The sequence below is a fragment of the Furipterus horrens genome, unplaced genomic scaffold, assembly GCF_987537825.1.
Source record: "Furipterus horrens unplaced genomic scaffold, mFurHor1.1.pri manual_scaffold_17, whole genome shotgun sequence".
In the NCBI taxonomy this organism is placed as follows: Eukaryota; Metazoa; Chordata; class Mammalia; order Chiroptera; family Furipteridae; genus Furipterus; species Furipterus horrens.
In genome coordinates, this window is record NW_028327187.1 from 73,955,307 (window position 1) to 73,976,153 (window position 20,847).

At 52.1% G+C, this 20,847-nt stretch overlaps 1 protein-coding gene across 14 annotated transcripts in view; it reads left to right on the top strand.

Moving 5' to 3' along the window:
- ZNF185 (zinc finger protein 185 with LIM domain) overlaps positions 1-20,847 on the top strand; it is a 70,928-nt gene that overhangs the window by 5,763 nt on the left and 44,318 nt on the right. For 6 of the 14 annotated variants that reach the window (XM_090264329.1, XM_090264315.1, XM_090264321.1 and 3 more), the window contains exons 2-11: positions 9,368-9,446; positions 9,605-9,728; positions 10,126-10,191; positions 12,561-12,599; positions 12,704-12,781; positions 13,427-13,516; positions 14,442-14,528; positions 15,515-15,598; positions 15,910-15,951; positions 17,449-17,532. In XM_090264329.1, coding sequence (XP_090120455.1) covers positions 9,413-9,446; positions 9,605-9,728; positions 10,126-10,191; positions 12,561-12,599; positions 12,704-12,781; positions 13,427-13,516; positions 14,442-14,528; positions 15,515-15,598; positions 15,910-15,951; positions 17,449-17,532 — 728 coding nt within the window. In that variant the 5' untranslated portion in view covers positions 9,368-9,412. The remainder of the gene's footprint in view (positions 1-9,367; positions 9,447-9,604; positions 9,729-10,125; positions 10,192-12,560; positions 12,600-12,703; positions 12,782-13,426; positions 13,517-14,441; positions 14,529-15,514; positions 15,599-15,909; positions 15,952-17,448; positions 17,533-20,847) is intronic. The other 8 variants (XM_090264322.1, XM_090264327.1, XM_090264318.1 and 5 more) reach the window with 7 other exon arrangements.

Genomic DNA, 20,847 nt, shown 5'->3' on the forward strand with positions numbered 1-20,847 from the left:
GGGGAGGTAGAATTCCAGACTTTCATGCAGAAGTCATTTACCTGTAAAGCACATTTACAAATACTCCCCCCATGAGTTTTTTTCCATATTATATGTTTCCCTCTGCAACCCAAGTCTCCTCCAGCTCTTTTTTCCATGTGGTGCACCTCCTTCCCACTGCAGTTGGCCTACAGGCAAGGCCTCTGGGACTGAAGCTTCAAGGGCAGGTCAAGGTTCTCTGTTTAACCGCTCACCCTGGCTTCTGGGGTCTGTGTGATAAGCAGCAGACCCCTGGGTCTTTGAGACCCAGCTGCTCAGTCGTCATTCTGGCAGGCCCGTGAAGGGCCCCTTCCACCAGACTGCTCCAGAGACCCTCTGGGTCCCAGGATCCCCTGGAGCAGCAGCAGCAGCGACTACTCCACCTCTCTTGGAGGAAAGCAACCTGCTGCTCACTGTTCTCTTGCCAGCTGCTGAGAGCAGGAATTAGGATGCACTCACTCACAAGACCTTCATAAAATAGGACATTTGATCATCCCAACCCTGTTGACTCGGGGAATCAGGTCAGCTGCCTGAGTGCTGGCTTAGGTCTGCCTGGGTCCCAGCTGAAACAGTTTGCCAAGTGTGTGCCTTGAGAAAGGACTGGATGAGGGCACCCAAGTATGGAGTGAAGGTCACAATCCCTGACTTGCAGCATCCCCAGCTGCCTCACACTCCATGCCATGTCCTTCCTTGGACCTCAGCACCATTCGACTTTGGGTTCAGGCCCTTTTTAGCCTGGCCTGTGGTATGCATACCAGCTCATCCCTGAAATCCCTGCTGCAGCCTTCTTGGGGAACCCTGCCCCTCAGCCTGTGCTCTGCCTATGGTGCTGAGCCTCGGACCTCCAGGGGATGTTCCAAAGGGACGACAGCACAGGGATGGAGGCTCTGACAAACAGCACTGCACATCATCCCGTGGTCCTGGTGATTAACAGAGGGGGCTGCACTGAAGCCCACATATTTCCCCCATGACCAGATACAGCAGTCAGGGAGCAGTTTGAGAAAAGGGCTCCATGTTCAGCCAGAGAGTGTAAGTGACATTTCCAGTGATTTGTTATGATAAAACCAGGACTTGTACCCCTTCACTAGTGCTCTTTCCTTTGCACCTGAGTTGGAAGAGACAGTACGGATGTGTGGCTTTGTGGCCTTGACCAAGTCCTCCACGTCGCTGATGGCACCAGTGTGCCCCTCCTATGCAATGACAGTTGATGGCTTGTCTCCGAGGTCTTTTGAACAAGCACTGTCTGCAGAGCCTTCTCGGCTTCTGTTACTGCTTCCCCTCTTCATGTTCAGGGACTGCCAGCCTGGTTGCAGAAGGAAGCTCTCTAAGGAAGGACAGTCTGGGAGAAGACACCTGCCACCCCTTGGGTGGTAGGAGGGGCTCTCCAGCAGGTGGGCTTTGATTACCTCAGTATCACCTTTCCCTTGGTAACAAAGGCCACCCCAACCCTGGGATAGCTCATTTCCATGAAAGAGCTTGAGATGGGGCCTCACGGGCACTTACACACTTTGAAGCTTAAAGGCATTTGCTTGAAACACACCCAAAAGGACCTAGTGCCTATTCTGGAAGGTGGCTCTAAGGCATGGGGACTTTTCTTTTTAGTCCTTTCCCCAATGCCAGGGCCAGTGGAGGCTCTTTGTTCAAAGGGAACATTTACAGTGCAAATGGGCAGGAGCCTAGAATCCCCCATAACCAGGGCAGGTCCCAGCAAGTCCTGTTGTCACACAGGTGAAGAGGAGCACAGCCTCAGAGTGGCTCTGGCAGCCAGGAGCTTTGGGGTTGTAGAGACCAACTCACGCTCTCATAGGAGGGCCAAAAGGGACAGACATGATAGCTCGAATACACCTTGTGGGCTTTGTTTTTCCATAATTTAGTCCTTGACACCCTCATCCAATGGTAGGGAGCTAAGGCGCCATGGGAGAAAGGAGTCTCCTTCCACCAGACCACCTGTATACTCTGAGACCCCTGCAGTGATCAGCTGAAGGATCAGAACCATCTGGTCCACTCATCTTAGGAACAAGTTGCTGGAAGACAAGGGACTTTTCGTCACTTTACCTCTCCCCTCCTGATCCAGATGGGAGCACTTACGTTTCTGCTGAAGTGATGCAGGAGGCTATTTTCTGGATTCTGCTTCTATGAGAACTTCCTCCCCCAGAGCCCCTTGAAAGTGCTCACAGACAGAGCTTCACTAAAATGAGGCCTGAGGTTGGCCCAGCAACCGGCCCCTGCACAGGGCGACCCGAGGCCTTGATGGCTTCATGCACATGTGACTTGCCACATCTGTATTTGGTCACTGGGCTTGGCTATGCTCTAAGCTGTATACTCTTAGCCCATCCAGCGGCTTCCTCATGCTGATTCCTGACCCATACCTAAAGGATCCACCTAGAGCTGAGCAGCGGGCTCTGGTTCCAAGAGACAGAATTGTATCAATGCCTGCCAGTCAGGAGCAGGGACCCTCAGAAGGCCAGTACTTATGGGGAAGTGTAGTCAGATTTCCTCTCAGTCCCCTGCGTACAGAATGTCACAGCTTGCCTCTGGGGAAGCCCTGCCCCTTGCTCCTCTGTGCAGGGTATGTGCACTCATGCTCACTCACAGTGGCCAGCATCCAGCGCACACACACATTCAGACAAGCCCCAACACCCATGCCCTCTGGCTGTGGCTCCTTTGTGTGCAAAAATGTTCCATGCTCCTAGGAATCAAGGCTAAAGGTATTTTGTTCCTCTACCCTCTCAGTTTAGCTAGGAGGTCCCTGCCTGACATACAACACCCCCCTATTCCCCTGCCACTCAGAATGAGAGAAGGGCAGTCGCCCAGCCTGCTGTCTCCTTTCATGCAAACTGTTGTCACAAAGATTCCAGGCCAGGGGCCTGTGATTTGGTGCAGGCCGGACTGCCTGTATTGGCAGGCACAGCTCTCTTGCACCCTCCTCAAGGTGCACCCAGTTGTCTGGAAGAAGCCAGCATTTCCCAGCTGTGCAGAGGAAACTGAGGAAACATTTCAATCCTGGGGTGGGCTGGTATGAGAGCCCCAGGATGGTGTGACACTCAGAGGTCAGAGAGAGCCACCAGGTTGATGGCCCTCCATGCCCACACCCATGCCCATGGCTGCTATAGTCTCTGTCCAAGGTGAGCTCTGTACCTCTACACCTCCCTCATCTGTGGATCCTTTTTTCCTTCCAAGCTAGTGGGAAATGCAGACATTTTTAGTGTAGTGTGACCAAGAATGGGATGGGGCTGGGACTCTAGCCGAGGGGCTGTGGGACTTGAAGTCTTCTCTGGGAAATGCCTCCTGGGCTGAAGCTCAGAATCATTTGGCAAGGGCAAAGACACAGAAACCTTCTTGGAAAAGGAAGTGTGCACAATCTGGGAAGTCAAGCGGGGTGACTATTCTAGAAAACTTCCTCCGAGTTAGTCTTTCAGAGCACGTCCTTGCGAGCTGCAGGGTGCTCCCTCCCCATGCTGCTTCTCTCTCCATCTTTGTCTCCTCACGCATCAGCCAACCATTTGCGTCACTGTCTGTTACTCCCCCCTCTCCTGCCTCCCCTGCTCCCACCCTCCTGCTAATCTGCCAGCATCAGCTGCTGCATGAACTCTAACTCACTGAGGACTCCCTGACGACACCAGGCTTGCTGTGGCTCCTTGCTGCCCCTCATTGGTTCCTTGCTTCTGTCTGTCCAATCAGAGCCAGAAGTCTTTTTCCTGGAGGTTGCTGGGCAGCCTTGAGAGGCTGCTCAGCAGGGAGGAAGGTGCATTTGAGAGCACACCTATTGGCATTCCGAGGCCATCTGCATCAGGGAAGACCTGTCCCCATCTCCCCCTGCCTGCCCCAAGAGACATCTGCAGGCTAATGAGGCTAATGAAAGAGGGATAAAGAATGAAGTGAAGGGCCAGGAGAATAGGCTGAGGACACCCACCTGGTGTTCAAGGTGGCCTGGCCTGCCCTAGGACAGGCTGGTGTAGTCTCAGTGTAGGGTCTTGCTCAGACTTGGCACAGAAAGGGATACTGCCTAGTGGGACTACATCTAGTGAGGTTCCAAAAGTGTGTCGTTAGGGACAGCTGGGGTGGAAGGTGGCAGATAAGTCACCCATCCGTTTGGTAGCCCAGACCAGGCCCCTGAACAGGGCAATATTGCAATTCCTAAGGGACCAGAAGAATTCTCCCTATCAAGGTAGAAACACAGTGCACAGATTGGCTGTCCTAACCAGAAATGTGCTCAAAAAGGCCCCCAGCATAAAGACATCCAAATTCTAGGAAGTGACACATGCACTGGCTTGGGGGTGTCTTGCCAGGAGGAGACCTGGACAGCAGATTCACAAGCTGGGTGTTGAACACCACCTTACAGATGAGAAGACCGAGGCTTAGAGAGTGGGACAGCATCACACCATGTGAGGCCACTTAGAGATGAAGAGCAGGATGTCCTTGCTCTAAGGTCAGGTGGCCCTTATGCATGGCAGGGTTCTTCATGCCAGTGGAAGTATACAGCTGGAAGGCCGAGGCAGGCAGGTGATCTGCCCTACTTTCAAAGGCGGCTGAGGATGTAACAATCCAGTGATCCAGTGTCCATCTCACTTTGTTCTCCACCTTCTCTGTGTGGTGAGTGGGGAGGTGCAGGGGCCCCAGTCAGAGCAGCTTATCTCCTCCGTGTCTTCTTGAACTTGATCAGTATCTAGCATCTTAGGTGCAGAGGGGAAGGAGAACCCACATGGGGTGTGGGCTGCCCTCCTTGGAGGGGATTCTGGAGTCGGTGCATGGAATCAGTAGTGGCTGGACCAGGCTGAATGGCCAGACAGACACTGCGTGTATGGCTGGCCCGAGTCCAAGGGTCCCCTCCCTCCAGCAGGTGTGAGTCAGCTGCTGAGGCAAAGTGCCTGGTTTTGTGGGAATGTACAGGTGCCAATGGGGCTGTGACTGGGCCATCTGCACCCCAGCACTTTGCTCCAAGGAGCACTCCAAGCCATGGAGCATAGGGGTCAGCAGGGCTACTGTGTGGCTGCTGCTCAGATTCTGGCTGCACCCTCCACCCTCTAGAAGTATTGAAAATGTGACCTGGGGCCAGTTGCCCAACCTCGCTGGGCTCCTTTGCTCATGGTGAAACAGGGATGACTATACACTTACTGCCTGCTGGTTGCTGACCTGCTGCTGGGCTTGCACATGCTGACCCCTGGACTGGGCATCTGTCTTGTTAGCATGCTCATGACCTGTGTCTTGGGGCCCCATGGAAAGGTAGGGCAAGGGCCCCCATCTTGGTACTTGGGTCTTCTTGTATCATCACTGCCAACATCCAGGCTCAGAGCACCCCCTACCCCCAGTTTCTTCCCTGGGAACAGTGTTAGATAGTCTGGGTGTGGGAGTTGGGGGAGGAGAGGGAGGTGTGGTGAGTAGGATGGGAGGGAAGAGGCCTGCAAAGTGCATTCCTTCTGTCCTACTGTGCCCCTTGCCTCTGTGAGGGAAGCTGGACTCCTGCTCCCTGGGTTGCTTCTGGATTGTGCTGCTGGGGCAGCTACTGCTGTGACCTCCAGATTGAGATCAGACCCTAAATGTACCTACCACCTGCTCTCCCTTGACCCTGAGCTTGTGAGCAAAGAGGATGGAGTCTCCAGGAGGACCTGTGTGCCCAAGGCAAGGATCAGCAAGGCACAGCAGCCTCTAGGGTCCCAGGGTGTCATTCCCCTGCACCCTAGGATGTCCTCCAGAGGTAGAGAATTCCCAGGACTACTGCATCTGTACATTCTGCTCACATCCCATCCTTTTAGTAGCTTTTGAAACCCATCTTTAGCTATCCAACCAGCCTCAACTCCGATTTCATTTGCTTAAACCACTGTTTCTTTAGTCTTTATCACACAGGCAATACACATTCATGATAGAAAAATTGGAAATACAGCAGAGCAAAAATATTTTGGTATATATCCTTTCAGGTGTTTTTTAATGTGTATTTTTGTGTAAATATATTCTAAGTAAATGGCACCATCCTGCACATCTCATTTTAAAAGCTGCCTTTCCATACTCATGAAGGCTTGTTAAATATCATATGTATATCAATATCATTTGTAATAGCTGCATAGGATGTGCTTGAATGATTGATCATTATGTGTTTAAATATGACTGTTGTGAGTTTTTAGGTTATTGCCATATTTTCACCATCACACTCAACACAGGGATGATGCCCCTCTTGTATTCTTGATTCACTTATGCAGGGTTTCCTTAGGAGATATGGCTGTGAGGAAAACGGCTATATCAACAGGCTTGCCCTTCCTAAAGCTTTCAAAATATATGGAAGTTTGTGCTCCAAAAAGACCCCTCTATTGACCTGCCCACCAACAGTGCATGAGAGCTGCCCGGGAAATGCCTTTCTGAGTGGTCAACCCCCATTCTCCAAAACTGCTCCTGTCTGCAGTGAGGATTTTCCTGGCTGCCACTCAGTTGGGTGGCTGCTCTGCTTTGCTCTCTGAGAAGAGAGGGAATGGTTGGTTGGTCTGAGTGGAGACTTGGGTCCAAGAAAGGGCAGTGATGTTTGGTAAGTCAGAAATTTGGCCCCTGCCAGCCTGCAGCTCAGTGGCAGGGGTGGTCAGTGAAGGCTGTGTGCTGGGGGTGTGCGGGGTGCTGGACTTTGTCCTCGCAGAGCCTAGTGGAGGGGGCAGGTCTTATCTGGGAAGATTTGGGTCCGCAGTACCAAGGCACTTGGGTCAGAGGAGGGAAAAGGCCCCTAGGAAGAAGGGCAGGAAGGACAAGCGGGGCTATGAAGCAGGGGAAGGAGGACAGTACACTTACACTAGAAGGTGGAGGGCCACCTTCTAGAGATGCCAAGTCACATGGTCTGTTTGGAGCAGTGTCAACATTAGGGTGCAAAGTGGAGAGAAAAGTGACTGGATCAGGGGACTGGACTGGAAAGTTTGCCCCCAGCCTTAGAGAGTGGAAAGCCCACAGAAGGTGAGAGAGAAGACAGGCCAAGTGGAATTAGGGACCACTGAGTGCCCTTGGAAGAAGGCACAGATAAAAGCAAGTGGACTAGGGAGGAGGTGAGACGTGACTATGGTCTGAACCAGGGCTGGGGTTGAGGTGCGGAGGATGGGGAGAGGAGGGCGTGGTTAAGTGGAGGGAGAAGGCAGATCTCCAGCAGGGACCTAAATTCAAACTTCATGTGTCCATCTGTCTGGCTGGCACTCATCACTTTAAAAGCCCCTTTGGCCAGAGAGCTGCCTTCCTCTTTAGTCCCATGGAAAAACTCATTCACCTTTCTGACTCTTTCAGATAGACTGTGCCATCAAAAAAAGACATTTGACTTCTGAGATGAACCATTGGCTCTAGTCTTTGCCTGGGTTTTCTGACTGGGGTCTTAGCTGCAAAGATAGGGCCTGAGGCAGTGTGAGCACTACCCGCCTCTGCCCTCCCTCAGTGTGGGTTCTTGTGCAAGTCTCTTCCCTTGTAGCCAGGGAGTCCCCAGCGGCCCCTCTGCCTCTGTCATTCTACATGTGTATGAGTCCCACCTGATTTTGGAAGTGATTTATTTGGTTCTGATTAGGCAGAAAACTTCTAGGCAACATGGCCAACGGGTTTGTCAAGATGAGACCTATGAGTTCCTGAAGGAACCTAAAAACTGAGTAATAGGAATTCCTGAGCTGAGGCCCAGAGGAGGTAAGGGACTGGCCCAAGGTCTCACAGTCAGACAACAGGACTAGGAGACCAAGGAACCAAGATCTTAGGAGGCAATTCTGTCTGTGTACTATGCCCAATGAGGCCACTTCAGGGGGTTCTGGGATGGGACAGTTGGGCCTGTGAGGGTCACCTGTGGAATGTGCTCTGCTCAGGAGAACTCTGACGTGGCCTCCTTGGTTCAGGGGCTAGGCACACAAGGTGCCCATTCACAACGATGAGGTGCTATTCCTGGCACACAGCATGCTTAGGCCTCCTGGGCTGCTCATTTGGTGTAGTTTATAGGAATGCCAGCTCTTGCTGACATGGCAAATTTGGTTTGCTTTTGGCCCCCTGCCCTGCCCTGCCCATTTTAGTGTGTCTTTGACCTCCATGGAAACATGTCCAGGCCTTGCCAGCTGGAAACAAGGCCCAGCTGCTCAGGCCTGGCCCTGTAGGGGCCCAGAGGGTGGCAGACGCCTAAGAGGAAGGCTGCTGAGCCTCAGGATTGTGATGGCAGAGCCAGGCCCCTGCTTCCCAGTGTGCCTGCTTGTCTGAGCCTCCAACTCTTCTCTTGAGGCCCAAGAGGCTGACTGTGGCAGGTCAGGGCTGTGACTAGATTCATGACGTGGGCCTTCCATGTCTCTGTAGTGCTGGTCTGGTCCAAGCCTGGAGAACTGGCTTTCTTACCCCAGGCCCTCCTGAGGCAAATCGCCTTCATGGTACTGTGAAGGTCTCAGAGGCCACCACAGCCCAGTCCTCACTGGCCGTAGGAGGACAACATGTGGCTGAAAGACAGAAGGAAGGCAAGGAGGAGAGCAGGTCTAGAAAGACAGAGAGAGAGAGAGGAAAAGAAAGCAGAGCATAGGACATCGTGGCTTCCGAGACACAGCAGCAAACCCTTACCAGATCGCCACCTTTGCCTGGTCCCCAAGGGCCACTAGAGTTGTCAGTGGGGCCCCAGGCTTTCCTCATTGGAGATGGAGGCAAGTTCTGAGTCACCCAGGACTGCATATCCCCATGCCATGCTTGTACTGATTAAAGACTACCTACAGTTCCCTCTCCCAGTGAGGACAGGTTGAGAGTTACTGCTCCTATTCAATTGCCTTGTGATCTTTCCTGAGCCAGGTGATGCCGGGCACTTGCAAGACCTTGGTGCATTCTGTCCTCATAGCAGTCATGAAGGGTAGACTTTTTAAACTCCCATTTTACAAATAAGAACACTGAGGTATCCCTGAGAAGTTAGCTGACCAGCCAAGGTCTATCAGACAGCTACTAAGTACTGAGAGAGATGGCCCAACCTCAAAACAGCTGGTTCCCCCAGCCCCAGCTCTTCCTCCAGTCCCTCCTTCTGAATCCGCTTGTGCTGGCCCCCAGGGAGCTGCAGTCTGTGTGGCCCTGTGAAGGCTCCCTCCCTGCCATGCTCTCCCCACACTTGCTGGGGTGTGGATTTTGGCAACCAGAGCTCTCTAGGAGCGCTTGTGGTATTCCCTCATCAGTCATCTCTCAAACAGACAACCTCTGGCAGCCTCTGCCTTGTCCCCCAGGTGAGTGACCCTGGGCAGACATGTGGGTGTGCCACCTGGTGGCTGCTGATCCATTTGGTGTTCACTCTCTGGCTTCTATCTGCCACCCAGGGCTTCACCAGCTCTTGCTTCCCAATGCCCAAAGGACATTATAAATTCATGAAGTGACAGTCATATGTTTGCCTTTGGCCCAGGAGCCCTGTTGAACCAACCGAGAAGTGACTTGAAGAGCAGGCACCATGAGCATCTCAGCTCTTGGAAACAGCACCAAAGGTGAGGCCCAGGCTCCCTCTTGTCCCAGTCCCGGGCTTGGTATGTAGCTGCCTTTCTCCAGGCTACATGAGAGAGGCATATTGGGAGGGCTGGAAAGGAAGCCCAGGGTCTTGGGCCTGGGCTCCCATTCTGAAGCTGTGCGGCCTTGCCTCTGCCAGGGAAGCCCCACACAGCAGGCGAAGAGGAGCGCAGTAATGTACTCAAGCAAATGAAGGTGCGAACCACTCTGAAGGGGGACCAGAGCTGGATCACCAAGCAGGATGAATCAGAAGGACATACCCTGTAAGTCCAGGAGGCTGGGAGGGCCAGCAGCAACAGGGTGGGTCTGGGGTTGTGATCCATGACTCTCATCCACACGTGGAGATGCTGAGGGGCTTCTACTCTCCAGAGCTCAGCCAGGCAGTGTGGCCACTGGCTATCTGGGGAGGATGGAGCAGGGAAAAACAGTTCAGCTGAGGGCAAGACTTAACCAAAGTCACAGGGCAAGAAAGCCCTGGGTGCCGGGGTGCATGTGTGCAGTGCCTGTAGAATGTAGAGACAATCCGGAGAAGGAGAACGTGAGATGGGAATGGTGGGCCAAGTTCCTGCACCTTCCTCAGCTGCCTCTAGGATAGAGGCCATAGGGTTGCTGATGGTAGGGGGCCTGGGATCCACTATTTTAGGACCCCTCTTTCTCCAGAGAGCTGCCCTCTGGTCGGGGTCGTGCCACATCCTTTTCATCAGCTGGAGAGGTGCCGAAGCCCAGGTAAGAGGTGGTACCCAGATGGCTGGTGGGTGGGTGCCATGCTGCAGTACTCAGGGGACAGGGATGGAGCCCGAACTGAGAAGAGATAACAGGGTCTGCAGCAACTCATATGAAATCCACAAGAAAGATGGGTTTTTCTGTTCTGCTCCCTCTTGAGAAAGGGAAAGCAGGAGTCACTGAATCCATGTTCCTGGCTTTTTGTGTGGCCTTTGGGACAGCTTCCTCCCCTCCTGGGCCTCTATGGGTCCATCAGGGAGTGAGACAATGCCTGTGAGGTGCTTTAAGGGTCACATGTGACTCCCTCTGTAGGTAGCCCTGATTGCTGAGTACACCTGACAGTTTATTTGGCATGCCAGGGCAGACTCGCATGTTTGCAACAACTGTCCCAAATTCAGGACAGCTGGTCAAGGGAATAGTCCTCTCTCTATTTCAAGGACTTTTGCAAGAGGTGTCCAGGGAGGCTGTGAGCATGGGAACATCTTCCCAGATTTGCAGAACTGCTCCTGAGAAGTAAGGGGGTGGGGGAACCTAAAAATTCAGACTTGATCCTTGCTCCAGAAAGCTGGCATTTGGTAGCGAGTACATTGCCACGACCTTCCTCAGGTGGTAGTAGAGGCAGTGGAAGCAGCTGGAAGGGAGGGATCTGAATTCACTGCTAGCCCTAGAGGCTGCCTTTGGTAACTGTTGCCTTGCCCATCATCCCTCAATGACTTAGTGCCTGCTACCTGCCAGGTCCTGTACTGAGCACAGAGGAGAAGCCCTCTCGTCAGGGAACTGACATCATAGCAGGGACCATGGGTCAACCCAAGTAGGGAGATGAACATACAAAAGAGAACTGTGATTGGCGAGGCTGACAAGGACCTGAGGACAGTTCAAAGATAGTTTAGTCATGGGGGTGGGTGGGCTTGTTTACTTGGGGGTGCAGTTCTCACGTTGCGCTTTGGTTTGTGTGTACATTTGGAAAGCATGTCCTGTGACTGAGGGCCCAGAGCAGGGGTACCCAAAAGTCTACATAAACTTTGACTCATTCTTTCACAGCGGGATCCAGGGCCAGCCAGGGTCCATACCTTAACTTCCCCAGTACACAGGTAATTTAGCCAAAAATGCTCACTGTGCCTCCCTGGCCACTGTGGCTCAGCTGGCTGGAGCATTGTCCCATAATGAAAAGGTTGCTGGTTCCATTCCTGGTCAGAGCACATACTTAGGTTGAGAGGTCTGTCCCCAGTCAGGGCGCATATGGGAGGCAACCAATCAATGTTTATCTCTTGCATTGATGTTTCTCTCCCTTCCTCTGTCTCTAAAAGCAATGAGAAAATGTCCTTGGGTAAGGATTTAAAATATGCTCATTGTGGCAAGAAGGGGTGCAAGTGACCTTTCTTGGATCCCACCCCAAGTGTTTCTGAAACTTGGTCAGCTCCAGGAGGCTTTTCCCAATTAAGTACAGGGTCTGTTGAGATGGGGAGCACTGCGGTCTGCCTGCCTGCATGAGGTCCCTCCCCTTAGATCCACCCTGGTGCTCCAGCCCCAGGCTTCTCTGTTCCTGGACAGAGTTCTTATCTGCTACACCTCAGTCTTTGGCTCCCACCTCCACCCTACCCCCTAAGTCCTCTGAGCCCCTTGGGTTTCTCCCAAACAAGAAGTGCCCAGCACTTCGGACCTAATGCTTTCCAGCCACTGACTAATCTCTGGCCATGCTCTCAGGTCCCAAACTTCCACAAAGACTTGTGATATGGGTGTCTCAGTGACTGGAGGAGAGGAAACCCAAGAGGAGATGGAAGGGAGGGTCACCTGGCCTTGGCTGGCTCATTCCTGGGCTCTGCCCCTTAAGCCTTCATGAACCTTCCTGGAAAATGCTGGGAGTAGGGGTGGGGAATAGGTCAAGAGCAGTGGTTTCACCTGCCATGTCCTCAGCCCCAGGCCTCTGACCATGGAGCCTGAGCTTTGTCAGCTTCAAAAGCAGAGGATGACAGGGCTGTCAGCAATCCTAGAAGAGCTCTTGCCCAGGCCTGGCAAGCCAGGGAGAAGCCAGAATTTGGAGGGGACGCCTCTATAGCATATGCCCTGCTAGAGACCATGCTTTCCTAGGCACCTGCTGTGAACCAGGGCCATGCTGGGCTGGGCCTGGAGCAATCAGCCACAGGTACTTTTCCTGGTAAACATGAGAGAGACAGGCAGAGCAGAATAGGAACCAAGCTAGGGGTGCATGGTGGTTGGCTCTCTTGGGAAACTCCTGGCCACTCCTTCTCCTCTTGTTCTGACTGCACTTGGACACCCACCAGCCAAGCTGCTTTCCTGTTGTTGGGGACAAGAGAAAGTAGGGCCCTCCAGCAAGGCCTCAATTCACTTCATGCCTTCTTCTTCCTCGGCAGGCCTACAAGCACAAGGGCTTCCACTGGCTATATCATCCGGTAGGTGATTGCAGGACCCTGCCTGCCTCCCCGCAACCACCAGTACTGCCCCTTGGCTTCTTCCTGGGAGCTTAATGAACTGCTTCTTTTGGACTCTCTTTTAGGGGAGTGTTCACCAAGCCCATAGACAGCTCATCCCAACCCCAGCAGCACTTTCCTAAGGCCAACGGAGCTCCAAAAAGGTGTGTCCATGGGGCGCTGGCCAGCCAGCCACTGGGGAGTTGTGAGGGCCCAGGCCAGACTCATGGCAGAGAGGAGCACTCTGCCTGCCATTGAGGGAGTGGTGGGTGGCAGCTCTGTTCTTGTGTAGGGTAGGGCCCTGGAGAGAAACACAGGGGCAACCAGAGGAGATGGTCTGGGACAGGATGCAGCTGCACTGTAGGGACTAGAAGCCGCCAGGTGGGTGCATGGCCCAATTTGGACCCTCTGGTCTCTTGGAGTCCCTGGGCTACTACTGGTGACCTTGCCCTTGAGCCAGTCCAGACTTACAGGGAGCTTTGACTTTCTGATTGACTGCAGTGAGTTGTGTGCTTTAAGCCACCTTCCTGGAAGGCTCAGGTGGCACACTGTCAAAGCACCTTGGTGTCAGGCTGAACCTGGACTCCATCAGAAAGACAGGGCCAACAGGTCTGGGTCTGCCCTTGGCAGGAGGGCTCCCCTGCTCAGGATGCTGCAGATGTTCTGGGTATCTGACAGATCTGAGAGTGGAGAAGAAAGGCCGCCAGCATTCTCTCATCCACCAACCATGTGCCTTCAGGGTTGTGTGGGCAAATCTGGAGGCAAGAAGGGGCCTGTGGGTGGATATATGAAAACCCTTGCCTCTCTAGCAGTGCCGGTGTGGTGAGAGCAGCTCCCACTGGGTCTGTCCGCCCCTCCTCCTCTGGCTACAAGATGACCACTGAGGACTACAAGAAGCTGTGAGTATGCCATCGCAGACCCAGCTCAGTTCCTGCCTCTAAGAGATGAGCCCAAACACTGGCCCTATGAGGGCAGCAGGCTGCTTGCCTCTGAGCACAGTCCAGGAGTGTTAGTCCTGTTGGTCTGACATCCTTGCCAGTTCATGTGGTAACCTGGAACCCACCAGAGGGTGGCAAGCCCCAGAAAGTTGGATGTCCACGCACACTGTACTTTTTATCTGAGGCCAAGCAGGATCTGTAGGAAGTTTGTAGAAGGGACCAGTAGGTCTAGAGAAAGGGTCATGGGTCATGGCTCTGAAACCGCTTCTGGCTCACTGTTTCCTGGACATGCCTCTGTACTGCTCTTGGCTGGGCTTTCAGCATGGGCTGGGCCAGGCCAGGCTAGGGCCTGATGATCCTAAGCATGCTGCTGGTCATGACAGTCTATTAGTTATGGGCATTTTGTGCCTTAATATGAGCTGCTTCTTGGATATAAATCTTTGACGTTCCCTCTGGAGTTTCCCTCATGGCCTGTGCCAAATGTGCCTTCCTGTGTGCCCAGGGAAGGGAGCTTTGGATAGAGTTGTAGGTTGTGCACATGGCTCCTAGGGGCCCTATGTCTTTATATTGTTTATTCTTTGTCACCATCGTCCAGTGACATGGAGCAGCTAAGGTATCTTTCTGGAGAAGAGGCAAGGCTTGAATTGGGTCTTAAAGGACAGTTAGAGTTGGAACAGGAAGAGAGGGGAGTGTTGGCTCTCAAGGAGGAAGAAGTGGTATGAGCAAAAGCCGAGAAGCAGTGTTGTTAACATATATTGGTATTGTTGGAAGTCAGGAAGCCAAGCTGCTCAGAGTGGCAGCCTAGGACAGGGAGCAGGGGTGAAGATCGGGGCAGGAGGAGCCATAAGTGCCAACATTCTCAACTTATCCACTCTCCATCCCTCAGAGCACCTTATAACATCAGGCGCAGCTCAGAATCAGGGGCTGCTGAAGAGGAGGATGTGCCCTTCTCTTTTGATGAGCAGAAACGGAGGTAACGGTACCCACCAAGCATCCCATGGGTAGGGCTGGGGCCCAAGTCTGACCAGACTGGCAAACTAGGAATTGTGCCAGTTGGGGTGATGAAATACACAACATTTATGACATCATTGCTGGTCTGTAGGCTGGAGGAATGACTTCTAGCAACAAGTGTAATCCCTTGGGTCCCAAAACCACTCACATAGCTGGGCCAGCTCAGGGGACCATTTTATGAACATTCTATGGGGCAGAACCTATGAAACAAGGGTTGAAGGAAAGCTTCATCTGTGGACAAAGAGTGAGAAGGGATGTGCTTTAGGATTTTATATCAGTTTGTTAAAAAGAGTCCTGAGAAAATTGGACCAAAATAGGTAGCACAGGGGCCCCTCAGAAGAACCCTCTGTGTAAGTGCTGTGTGTGCAGAGCCATGGTAGGGACTGCGTGTCTGGGGGACAGGAACAGGCTCCAGAGGTTTCAATGTCCCTCACTCCAAACTGAGACTGGGTGCTTGGGCAGCAGCTAGAAACCAAGGAAATAGAGCTCCCTGGGCTCTCAATCCTACTCAATCCCAATCTCTGCAGGCCCCTCTGTGGCTCAGGAAATAGAGCAAAGACCCCTGCTGAGGGCCTGGCAGCCAGGAAATCCTAAGGGCAGAGTCCACAGTGGCAGGGGTCCCCAGGCCTGGAAGGCCACCTTTTATCGACTACCCACTTTGCCACCAGCTGAACGTGTGATATTGGGCAAAGCACTACAACTACCCATAATTCAGTTTACTCATCTGTGGGTGATACTAGCATCTACCTTCCTGGGGTGTAAGGAATGAGCCAACATGGATTGGCAGCATCCATTGCTTGATAAACAAGGGTTGCCCTTCCCCTGGCTTCTACTTTCCTTTGAGTGATCCTCAGAGCAGGCACAAAGCTAGCTTTGCTCCCTTGTGTTGCTGTGGTGGCCCAAGCCATCCTGAGTACCTGTCTATCACATGTCCCCTTGCCACCACAGGTCAGAAGCTGCAAGCAGTGTGGTAAGGAAGACAGCTGCCCGGGAGCGCTCCTATGTCCTCTCAGCAGCCAAGAAGACCACCAGGTGAGTTGCACAGCAAGAGACACAGCTCAGCACCAACCGGCTCCTTGCTCTGGAACACTTTCTGTCCCTTCAGGGATCTACTATTCCTGTACCTGGTGAAGGATGGGGTGAGTGGGCACTTTTAGATGGACCTTCTGAGATTCTCAGATGCACTTTCTGGAAAACTGAGCAGTGTGGTGGCTGCCATAAGGACAGGCCAGATGCTAGGAATGGGAGAGAGGCCCAGGACCCTCTGAGGCAGAATGGTCATGATGTCAGCTGTCTACTATATGGATTCTGCCCAACACATCACCTTTCTACCTCCTTTCCAGCAGCCCTGCCCAGGAGATGCAGGCCCCATTCATTGCAAAGAGGTAAGTGTCAGCAAGGGAAGCCTTAGAAGCCTGTTGCTGGCCATGGAGAAGGCCTCCTTTAGGCAATGGTGTAATGTGGGCCCTAGGGAGAGGGTCATGGGATGGGGTGGAGCCACTGTCCCTGATCAGGGGTAGTTTTTGGGGCTAGTGGCTTCTGTCTGGAGGCTAGGTTAGCACCAGGGTAGCTATGGTAGCACCTATGGCCCCAACATCCAGTTCTATGTAGGCAGGAGCCTGGCTGAGAGAACACAGCTTGATGCTGGATGCTCCTATTTGCCAGTAGCTAACAGGCCTGGGCTCCTGACCCAAGATGGAGCCATAGAATTTCCAAGGGCCTCTGGGTTTTGAAGCATAAGTAGTTATGGGAGTACATAGGAGTTGTTTGTTCCCTTGCCCTCCCTCCCATCCTACCAGGGATAGACTGGACAATGCCTTCACAGGAAAAGTCACTGGGATGGGGTCCAGAGGCTTGTCACTAGGAGCTGCTGCCTGGTGGGCAAGGCCTTTGGAAGTGACCATGACATTGGAGATGGGCCCTAAAGTGTGAAAAGGGTTTAATAAGGAATGATTAGGATACCAGGACACTCCAGCTGAGTGAGGGAGGAGTGTCACCATTAGGTGAAAAGGACATCTTCTGAGAGAGGAGAATATTTAGGAAAGACCAGTAAGAAACTTCTGGAAAGTTGAATTTTAGGGATATTCCATTGGATAAACAGGGAAGGCCTTCATAATGAGCTGAGGAGTGAAAAACAAGGAGAAGCCAGCATGCCAAGTGTTCCATATAGAGAGCCAAGCTAGTGCAGAAGCTCAGAGGTGGAACAGCTTGCTGTGTTGGAAGACCAGAAAGGATGACTGGAGTACACCCAGCAAAGGGTGGTGGCAGCATGAAGGAAGTGACAGATAGTGATTTGCTCTTGGTAGCTGTATTAGGTTCCCATGGCTGCTGTAACAAAGTTCCATAAACTGCAGCATAAACACCAGAAATGTAGTCTCCCAGTTCTGGAGGCTAGAAGTCCAAGATCAAGGTGTTGGCAGGGTTCATTCCTTCTGGAGACTCTGAGGGAGAGACTGCCCTATTCCTCTTTCCTATTTTCTGGTGGAAACAGGTAACACTTAGCTATCCTTGGCTTGTAGATGCATCACTCTAGTCTCTGCCTCCATCTTCACATCACTTTTGTGTGTCTGTGTGCAAATTTCCCTCTTCTAATAAGGACACAAGTCATTGGATTTAGAGCCTACCCTAATCCAGTATGGACCCATCTTAACTTGATTACATCTGCAAAATCCCTATTTCCAAATAAGGTCATATTAATAAGTTACAAGCAGACATGGCTTTTGGAGGGACACTATTCAACACAGCACTCTGTCCTTATCCCAAAGTGGAATCACCGAGCCCCCAGCCTGGGCCATCTTATGTCCATAGACTCCACTGAAAGCAAACATGCCCTTCAGGGGCAGCTGAGAATGTGGTCCATCTGTTTCTCTTCTTGCCCAAAGGGTGGAGGTGGTGGATGAGGACGGGCCTTCTGAGAAGAGTCAGGACCCACCTGCTCTGGCAAGATCCCCTCCTGGTTCTAGCAGGTAATCACTCATCTCTGCCTGGGGTTGGTGACTACCAGGCCTATCTGCCACTCAGTCACTGTGGAATCTCCGCCAGGTCACCTCCTTGCATAGCCTCAGAGTCAGTGTCCCCATGTGCCCAGTGACAGTATGGGGCACAAAAATCAGTGAGGGCTTATCTGGTTGGATGTCCTGGGAGCAAAACAACCTGGCCTCCAAGAAGAAAGCACTGAACTCTTGTCTGGTTGGTTATCTGTGTCACAGGGTTGCAGTGGGTCCACTGCCAGGGCGCTAGCCCTGCCATTCTCAGGTTTGTTCATGGCTCTTCTAAAAGTTGGCCAAGTTCAACCTCCCAACCCTGTCCTCCTGCACCTGCTGGGGAAGGAAGCTCTACACTCCCCAGCACCACTCACAGATGCCTTTTTTGCCAGTTTGGATGGAGGCTGAGCAAAAGTGTCTTGTGCAATTTGGTTTGAACACATGCCAGGTCTACCCAGTCCTGCTGGGTGCCTGGAGCCCAGATGTGTGCTGTGAGCTCGCTCTGGCCTATGAGCTGGTCAGATGGAAGGGTCTGGCAGTGGGTTGACAAGGCATTGGTGATCTCTCTCCAGGCCAGGTCCTGATTTGCCCTGCTTTCTGAGCCCTGAGTGTCGAAGAAGATAATGGTGCCCTCCTGTCTGCGGGCAAAGAGCAATCAATACCTCCTTGTATTTTGTACCAAATTCTGCTAAGTCCTGTTGAGAATACCACCACCCTATTGTCACTGCTGTTTAAAGTGCCTGCCTGGAGTGGGAGCTTTGCCCAAGTCCAGGTCTGCTAAAAGCTGTACCTCTGTGGTACACTTGGAAGACCCCAAAGCCAGAAGGGCAGAGCACCTATCCCTACAGGTCACTTTTGGTGACTCCAGGGACTGTTCTAGCTCTTATAATGCCACTTCAAGCCCACTGCCCTCCCCAACTCAAGCCCTGCAGCTATTTGTATGTGTCACAGTCTTCAGGACCATCTTCTCTGTGCCAGGAGAAAGACAGACCAGCTGCTACAGCCCTGGTGGTAGAGAGCCAGGCTGCAGACCTCTGCCCAGAGGGAGCAGCAGGACTGCTGGTCTGGGCCTGGGAGAACAGAGGAGGAGGAAACAGGGGCCTCTCTGCCAGAAAACCCCTCCTCTTCACTCAGTCCCTCTCTTGATCCTCTCTGTTTGAACTTTTGTCCATAAGAACTTTTGAACAAGTGGAAATATTTGAGAACTCTTCACAGAGTTGCACTGATGGGACTTGGTGACTGATAGGCTATGGGAACTATCTTAATTTGCTAGAACTGCTGTATCAAAGGGCCACAGACTGGGTGAATCAAACTACTGAAATGTATTGTCTTCCAGTTCTGGAAGCTAGAAGTCTGAAATCCAAATGTTGACAGGGTTGATTCCTTCTGAGGCAACTCTCCTTGGCTTGTAGACGGCTGCCTTCTCACTGTGTCTTCACATAGTCATCCTTCTGTGCATGGCTGTGTCCTAATCTCTTCATTTTATAAGGACACTGATTGGATTAGAGCCTACCTCAATTACCTTATTTTACCTTAGTCACCTCCTAAAGATCCTATCTCCAAATACAGGTACACACACTCTGAGGTCCTAGGGGTTAGGATTTCAACATACAAAATTTGGAGGGGAACAATTCAGCCCAAAACAATGTATTTCTTTGATTTTTTCCTTAAAACAGAATACATACAGGAAGAGAATTAAGTTGTACTATTTATAGATTTGAGAGACATTTTGACATTTATTCCACAAAATTCCTTTGGATGTTTAACTTTCATAGCAAGGTAACTTTCTCAGTCTGCTGGAGATCCCATAACAAAGTTCCCCAGCTGATGGATCAAATAACAGAAATGTATTGTCTCCTATTTCTGGAGGTTGGATGTCTCAGATAAAACTTGCCTGTAAAGCCCCAGGAAACAGAACTAGAACCAGGTTATGGAATGTTCCAGACACCAGAGGTGTCTCACAATGAGGCAGCCTCCTTCCAGAAGGATGCTTCTCAGAATGTTGCTTCTCTCAGATTGTGCAATCATGAAATATCTAGAACCCATTGGATAGCTTTCAGGTGAGCTGCTGGCCAGTCCTCAGCTGGCTTCTTCTCTGACTGGACTGAATCAGGCCTTGCACTGGACCAGGCAGCCATTATCAGTCCCCCACGCTCAGCTCCTGTCTGTCTGGCTATCTGAGAAGTCTAGGCCTGGCTATGCCCTTGAAGAATCCCAGTGCTGTGGGGAAAAGTGACTCAACCAAACCCTGGGTCTCATAGCACCTTGGAAAAATCTGGTTTATGACAGAGTGGAACAGAATATCACAGCCCTGTCCCCAGGCATGGCCCTGCTGAGTCTGCCCCCTCCACAAGCCTGCCCCTGTTCTGTCCCCCATGGCTTGGATCTGAAGGCCAGGTCCTGATGCAGCAGGACACGAGGAGGAGTGCCTCTGTCTTAGGTGCCAAACCCTTTATGAACTAAAAGGAGGACTGAAAGTTTGGGACAGGAATTGCCATACAAGGATGTGCACAGACTATGTCCTCAGGGCTCTCCAGCTGTCTCTTCCCTTCCATTGGAACTCCAGTCTTGCTCTATATCCCAGACCTTCCTGGGCATCCCAAAGGCCCCTCAACTCCAGTGTCCACATCTGCTCTACTTGTCTCCACCATCACCCCACATGCACTGGTCACACGTGGAAGAGGCCCTACCTCCATACACCCAGGGCCTGGTTTCTTGGGTTAATCTAGTTTTTGTTCTCTTGCTGTGGGATAACTCCTGCCCACCTTTTAACTGAGCTCATTTGGATACCCTTTCCCAGAGAGACTGACCTCTGTGAGGGCCCCCAGGCCTGGCTGCTGCCCCATCACAGCTCTGATCAAGCTTCCTTGGCACTCTGCCTCAATGAACCAGGGCAGAGCCTGAAGTCTGTGCCCCAGTATGCTGCGTGAAAGAGCAGCTAGGAAGCAGTAAGAGCACAGATTCCAGGATCCCAGCAAAATGCAAAATCCTGACATGACCCCTTACTGGTTTTTTGACCTGAGAAAGTCACTTTACCTCTCTGTGCCTCAGTTTTTTCATGTGTGAAATAGGGAACAGTGAAAACTACCACCCGAGGCTGTCCCATATATTAAATAGGATAATGCTTATAAAGTCCTTTGTGTCGTGCCTGGGTGCTGGTATTGTCAGGTGCTCTCTACTAGAGGCTTGCTGACAACAATATCGCTACCTGCTGGCCTATGAGGAAAATGCGGCTGTGGGCTCTGGAGAAGGAGGTACAAGTATACCCCGCTTTTCGAAAGTTTGCCTTCCGCCGCT